The 7,402-nt window shown below is 43.0% G+C and overlaps 1 protein-coding gene across 1 annotated transcript; it reads right to left on the bottom strand.

Moving 5' to 3' along the window:
• Positions 1-1,006: 1,006 nt before the first annotated feature.
• Positions 1,007-2,139, bottom strand: LOC119368291 (transcription factor MYB93-like). Its single transcript, XM_037633589.1, has 2 exons — positions 1,868-2,139; positions 1,007-1,714 (listed from the first exon to the last, which is right to left on the bottom strand). The coding sequence occupies exons 1-2, from the start codon at positions 2,137-2,139 to the stop codon at positions 1,060-1,062; spliced, it is 927 nt and encodes a 308-aa protein (XP_037489486.1). The 3' UTR covers positions 1,007-1,059.
• Between the last annotated feature and the right edge of the window lie 5,263 nt (positions 2,140-7,402).

Below are 7,402 nucleotides of genomic sequence, written 5' to 3'. Positions count from 1 at the left end.
ACCAATCTCTCGGAGAAGGAGAGGTCGATCGATCACTTCTCTCGGTATGCATGACAAACTTCTGTACTTAATTGTTCCCTTCATTTTCTTACTAGCTAGCGTGTCGAGGGCCTCTCTATGTACAGTACGTAGCATCGACCAAGCATGGACATAAGAGAGGACACTTCTCTTTATTAATTAGCTAGCTAACACAATATATGAAACACCTAAATTAACCCCCCAAAATCCCCAAACCCCCCCCCCCTTTAAAAAAAATAAAAACCCCAGCCACTGAAATGCTGACGCGTGGATGCCTTTTGGTCCCGGTTGGTGGACCAAAGGCCCTCCTGCCTGGGCTCGGCGCACCGGCCACGTGGAGGCCCATCTGTCCCGGTTCGTGTTAGAACCGGGACTAAAGGGGGGAGGCATTAGTAACGACCCTTTAGTCCCGGTTCAAGAACCGGGACAAAAGGCCCTGACCAACCGGGACAAATGCACTACTAGTGTAAAGCCGTTCCCTAGAAATGTATTTACAAGAAGCTGTATGGAGGGCGAATACATTATTGAACATAGGGTTTCGGCTTATTCTCTTCACAAAAAAGGCTACTTCTCTTCACAAACTTTGTCACCTCTGTACATAAATCCTCCTTTTCTTTTTATGAAAAGGTAGTTTTCCTGCCGGTTGCTTGAAAAAAAAATATTGAAAATGAAATCTACTCAGCTTTTTACGACACCATAGGTCCGTTCGTGTATTAGCTAACATGGGCTGTGTAAAACCAGTATAACATTCCATTGCAGTATCTATTGCTAAGCTCCAACCATAACGAAATTCTATCTAATAAGCACTACCGTCATTTTGACAAAAGTGTTTCAGTTGTCTGCCATTTTAGTGGCAACATCTTAACTGATAAGGAGCACAAGTCACATTAAATCAACAATTTTTCGAAAAGGACTAAATCAACAATTGACAACCTTTAAATTCACTACTGACAAATCTATGCATGTTTTATCGTCTCATCTACACCTAACACTGTACAAAACTTTCATACACAAATCATTTGTTTTAGCCGAAGAAGGGATCTACAAACGGTAGCTGTCCTCCAATATCTCCTTCCAGAAAGAATCACTCTCCAGAGAGCACAGATCGGGCAGCTCTGTCATGGGCTCCAGCAAGCAAGCGAACTCCTGCGCGGGAAGCTGCGGTGCAGCATCATGGGGTGCAAATGAAGCTGCGGTGTTGCAGAGCTGATCAGCCTGTTCAGCTGCTGCAAAGGAGCTCGTTCCCGGAGACGTGTCATTGGTGAGATGCTGCTGCACCACATGCTGCTCTGCAAAATTGGAGGTGTTGCAGAGGTAACCCGGCTGCAGGCAGTTCATCTGGTCCTGGAGCAGGAGGTTGGGAACCATGCTTCCGCTTGAGTTCAGCACTGCGTTTGCTGCAGCCAGGTTGGCTACGAGGTTAGTTGCGTCGTTGTTAGAGCCTATCGTCCGGAGGAGCTGCTGCAGAAGCTGAGCCTGCATGAGAGCGCCGGTGTCCATGCCGCCCAGGCTCGCGGCCGCCGCCGCCCAGAGGAGCGCCTCGGGGAGGTGGTGGTGGCTCTGGTTGGGTGGCAGTTGCTGGTGCGTCACTGGGTCGACGCCCATGCGCAGGAGCTTCTTCCGGATGTGCGTGTTCCAGTAGTTCTTGATCTCGTTGTCTGTCCGGCCCTCCAGATGAGTCGCGATCGTCGCCCACCTAAAGTACAATAATAATTTATCCATGTCAATCTCACTTGAGGACTAACAACTATGGAAAAAGGTCCAGCTGGAGGAAATTGACAGTCCATGCATGGGGCATGGCGGCTAAGCCGTGTGCGTGGAGTAGTTGGACTTGACATGAACTACGTACTTGTTCCCGAGGCTGGCATGGAGGGTGATGATGAGGCGCTCTTCGTCCTCGGTGAAGTTGCCGCGCTTGATGTCGGGGCAGAGGTAGTTGGTCCACCGGAGACGGCAGCTCTTACCGCAGCGGTTCAGCCCGGCGGTCTTGGGCAGGCCACGCCAGCCGCCGACGTTCCCGCCGCGCTTCTGGATGTGCTCCACCAAAGTCTTGTCCTCCTCCTCCGTCCATGGCCCTTTCTTCACGCCGGCGTCGTGGGAGCAGCACGGCGACCTCCCCATCAGATTGGTTTCCTGAACGACTAATGGAACGCGCTCTGCTAGCTAGTCACCTAGGATCGACTGGTCGCGGTGATGGATGTAGTGGCCAGAAGTCAGAACTCAGAAGCTATGCTGGTGTCTTCGCTTGGTCAGGTATATATAGAGGACGCAGGCATTCGGTGGTCGTAGTCCATGACAGATTGACACTTTGACACGGGACGCGCGAGAGGTGCCGCGGAAGCTATGAATTTTCCTTCCATTCTGCTGTCGTGGCCACTAGTGTTGGACAGTGTGTATGTCGGATACTGTAAATAAAAGGCGTGTGTACGTTGTAAGTCAAAGCGGGCATTTGTCCGGAGATCTGGCCACGTAAGACCAAATATATCCTGCATGCTGCATGTCGCAACGCAGGCAACAAGAAAAAAGTGATCACTCTCAACAAGTGGCAGGCTGCTGCATAGAAAATTCGTTATAACCACGAGTGAAATTGTACATCTCTCTATCTCGTTGAAATCCCCTTTGCTTACGGAAGAGAAGAGTTGGATGCCGTGGTGGGAAACGCAAAGCTCTTTTTACCGGTGGTGGTATGTACCGGCAAGCAATCCACCGCTCGTTTGCATACTGAGATTCATGCCGCCCTGCTCCGTACAATAGTAAAATTCATTTTTTGATTTGAATACTATGCAATACATCTCTAACTTGTACAAGCAACAGGCCCACATGTGTACTTCTATTAGTTTTTGTCATAAAAAGCTATGCTAGTTCCCATGCAGGTGCATTCATTATTTCTCCTCTCCATCTCAACAACTCCATGCCTTTTATTTTCTCTCTGACAATTTCAATCAATCATATCTTTTAAACTACAACTTCGTTTTCTAATTTTTATATATATTTGTAATTCTGGTGGCAAGAACTTTAGAACAAGACCAATTTTGAATATATTTTATACTTGTTTCACTATGTGAAATAGAATATTTCAAATATATGAACCTAATATATTTTCAAATATGTGAAGAGAGTTCTAGTGATTTTTTTCAAATATGTTTAATGGTTATTTCAGTCAGCTAAAATTGATTTCACACATTCAAAACTACTGAAATAGGTCAAATAATATCTGAAATATGCTAAAACTCTAATGAAGTATAGAAATAATATCTGAAACATGATGTGTAAATATGTGAAATTGATATTTTTGTGATCTCTGAAATTCGTGAAATAGCAAAAAGACAATTGAAATATGTTTCGTAAAAGACTTGAAATCAGCTGTGTGTTAAATTGACTGAAATCATTTTGTCAAAATAAGTTATATCCAACTTTTGAAATGAGTGAACTAAGTTTTCCGAATGAGCGGAATCTGTTTTTTGAACACAACGGAACATACCTTTTGGAATGAGTGAACCCAGTGTTTTGAATGAGTGAAACATGTTTGTTAAAATGAATTAAATCACTTTTTGAAATGAGTGAAATATGTTGCAAGCATTTTAAACTCGTCCAAAATGTATTCAAATAACAAGTTTCACATCTCAATTGAGTGAACACTGTCTTTGAATTGAAAGGAGTGAAATCCGTTTCTAGAAATGAGTGAAACCAATTTTTCCAAATGATTGAAATATCTGTTTTGAAATGACTGAGATTAGTATTTTGAAATGGGTGAAATAAACAAGTTAAAACATTTTTTAGAAATGAGTGAATTTTGTTTATTAGAAATGAGTGAAATATGTTGCAAGAATTTTAAACTCGTTCGAAATGTATTCAGATAACAAGTTTCACATCCCAATTGAGTGAACGCTGTCTTTGAACTGAAAGGAGTGAAATCCATTTTTTAAATGAGTGAAACAAATTATTTCAAATTATAGAAATATGTGTTTTGAAATGTCTGAAGTAAGTATTTTGAAATGAGTGAAATAAACAAGTTAAATCAATTTTTAAGAAATGAGTGAAATATGTTGCAACAATTTTAAACTCGTTTGAAATGTATTCAAATAACAAGTTTCACATCTCAATTTAGTGAACACTGTCTTTGAATTGAACATAGTGAAATCCGTTTTTTGAAATGAGTGAAACAGATTTTGTCAAATGATTGAAATATGTGTTTCGGAATGACTGAAATAAGTATTTTGAAATGGGTGAAATAAACAAGTTAAATCATTTTTTAAGAAATGAGTGAAATTGTTTTATTACAAATAAGTGAAATATGTTGCAAGAATTTTTAACTCGTTCGAAATGTATTCACTTTTGATCTTATTTTAAAGATGACGTCGTCAGGAATTCAAATATATTAAAATATTTTAAAATGAAACTTTTATTCAAAAGATATCTATGAATTAATATCTTCCAAGATAAATAAAATGTTTGCCTTTTTTATGTGTGGAGTGGTCTGACAACATGCATGCATGGCTAGGCATAAAAGATGCATAGTACGGTTGGGTCTGACATTGATTTGACTTAATGGACCAGATACTAGCCAAATACAACACTATACCATTGGATAGTTGGCTCACGCAAAGTTAGTTGGAAGCATTTGATTGGTTGAGACTTTACCGGTAGCTACCAGCACCTGTAAAAAAAGAGTAAATTCCGGTGTTTACCCCCTATTTTGACATTTTTGACACTAATTACCCCATTTAGCAGGATTTCATCCATTTTATCCTATTTAGTAGAAATGTTGCCATAATTTACCCTATTTAATTTTTTGTGAGCATTCTAACCGGCAGGTCCAATTGTGTTGTGCCTATTTACCCTGTCTATTTTTTGGAGTTGATGGTATTCTCCTATTATTTATAAAATAGATCCTTCTCTATTATTTGCAACAGATCATGGAAATAAAATGCGAAAAATTTGTGTTATGACAACTATTTCTGCCTATTTGTTCTCTAGGTCATGATGTCAATTCGTCTCCTTATTCAAGGATCATGCTGTCAAATTTTCTCTCTTTTGCCAAACAGATCGTATTTCTGCTTCACACTACTGTCAAAACTGATTAATATAGGCTATAGACTGCTCTGGATTCACATGTTCGAAACAGGACTGAATAATGCTTCCCATTTATAGATAGCTTCACTAGTTCACAACTACACAAACTACAGAATACACCAAACAGTGGCAGTGGCAATGGCAGGCTACACAAGCAGCGACACAAACACCTTGTCAGTCTTCACCTTTCTTAGCTCCTACACATTGCAGAAGGGTGACATGTATACACATGATCTTCAATAAGCATCTTAATTCTGTCCTAATGAAACGCCTCGCCGGCTAATGCATGAGTCGGGAAAATATCAGACTACACAAATTGCTATGATAGATATGGTCAAAATCTTGTGGAATGGGGTACGACTGAGAGGGATTGTTTGTTCACCAACCTCACTAATTTGTTGGACCAGCCATCACCATAGCCCCGCCATCAACTGAGCACATCCTCATGGGGTCCCTGCTATGTCGCCAAAGTAGTAAGATGAACTGGTCACAGCCTGATGGGATCATGTACATGGACGCGCCTATGCCAACGTCGACGAGCTTGACGGAGCCATCGGATTCCACGGGGTCATTTCTTGCTTGGATGTCGCGGCCATACAACCCTGCTCGAGGAGGTATGAAATCGCATGGCCGGCCGCTCAGCACTCATCGCCGCCACCGCCGTCATCATCATCGCTGCCTGACAATCCCCAACCCAAGGTTCGAGCGAGCCTAGCATGTGTGTGGGTTGGAAACCTAGACGGGCGATGCAATCGATAGGGGACAGGCAACACAAGCAAGAACCGACTGGAGGCAAGCATGGCCCACGGCCGACTCGGGCGTTGTGCGTTGGATGCGACGCGAGCGACCTCCATCGGGCTGGTCCTGTTCCCGGTCAAGGAGAAGCTGGGAGGACCGGTCCAGCAGGAAGAAAATAGGCAGGAAAAAACGATCGATGTGGGATGCCAAGTGGACCTGACAATTGGGACATGTCGGTCAGAACGCTCACAAAATTTTAAACAGGGTAAATTGTGGCAGAACTTTTGTTAAATTGGGTAAAATGGATGAAATATGGCTAAATGGGGTAATTAGTGTCAAAAATATCAAAATAGGGGGTAAAAACCGGAATTTACTCGTAAAAAAACTAGTCGTATATGGGAAAGCTCTATGTAGTGTAGCACCTGTAAATAAGGATTGGGTTAAGCACGCCAGGTAGATCCTTAATTTTAGGGTACGTAACTTATGACACGCACGAAGGAGGAACCTTCCTCGGTTCCTTCCTTGGAGTGCTGATCGGCACAGTGATCTCACTGCTGAATAATGCATGGCTACAATAGTATGCTCCAAATTACGTCCATGTGTTGGTCTCTGGATCGACGCAAGAATTCTCATCTTACTACTATACTATTTTTTCTTAACTAATCCTACTGGCGGCTTGATTGAGGTTTCGCTAAATGATTTGGGTCAGAATTTGATGAAGAATCCAATTGAAATACTCGTGGGAAACCTGCTCCAAAAGGTTAGGCAAGCCTGAAAATGGCCGATGTTTTTTTTTCAAGTAAGGCCTTCTTTGGTTTATAGAAATCTTGTTGTAATTTCATAGGATATGATTTTTAAAGGAAAAATTTCAACGAAGCCTTTTGGTCTATATATAGGAATGAATTCCTATGCCTATGTAGGATATGAACAATCCTTCACATTTCAAAGAAATAAAACATTAATCTAGACTCAATGAAAAAAATGCATATCCTATGCATCAAATGATATGCCTTTCACTATAGGAATTGAGATGTATATCATCTTATTTTCTATGATTTTCTTATTCCTATGAACCAAAGGAGACATAAACGTACGGCACCGTGGCTCTTGGTAGCTCCTGTGCTGCTTCGGCGCTGCTATACAGACGACATATTTGTGGCCGACTCTTGCACGATCTTACTTGGCAGCTGCCTGTGAACGCGGGAAGCAATTGTTTTTTCCTTAGCTGATGCTAGCGCTGTAGGGGAGCAAGTGTCGTTCGCCGATCGTGCATCAACTATTGTGTGTGAAGCAATTTCGTGTGCCGCTTTTGAATCTGAGTGCCAATGACCATGGCTCTTGTAGCGTTCTCTCGTCGTCAGATTTTCCACGGGACCGAAGCTGCGAGGGTGGGACACACATGACACAGCCCGACCCCCGCGTCGCCTCCGAGGCGACTCGGGGGAACTCTAGCCCGCCGCGACGCCACTCCCTGTCCCCGGCTCCTCCTGTCGCACCGCCGCTGGAGGAAACTGTCGGGTGAAGCTCGCGCGGCAGACGGCTGTGGCGGGGCTTGCCTCTAGCGCGCGTGGCG

The sequence above is a fragment of the Triticum dicoccoides genome, chromosome 2B (genome assembly GCF_002162155.2).
Source record: "Triticum dicoccoides isolate Atlit2015 ecotype Zavitan chromosome 2B, WEW_v2.0, whole genome shotgun sequence".
NCBI lineage: Eukaryota > Viridiplantae > Streptophyta > Magnoliopsida > Poales > Poaceae > Triticum > Triticum dicoccoides.
The sequence above is the reverse complement of the archived record's forward strand: the minus strand, read 5'-3'. Positions and strand labels throughout refer to the sequence as shown.

Excerpts from the sequence above, each read along its gene's own strand:
- LOC119368291 (XM_037633589.1), bottom strand. The coding sequence starts at position 2,139 with ATGGGGAGGTCGCCGTGCTGCTCCCACGACGCCGGCGTGAAGAAAGGG. Across the intron at positions 1,715-1,867 it reads CATGCCAGCCTCGGGAACAA|GTGGGCGACGATCGCGACTC; the intron begins GTACGTAGTTCA and ends ATTGTACTTTAG.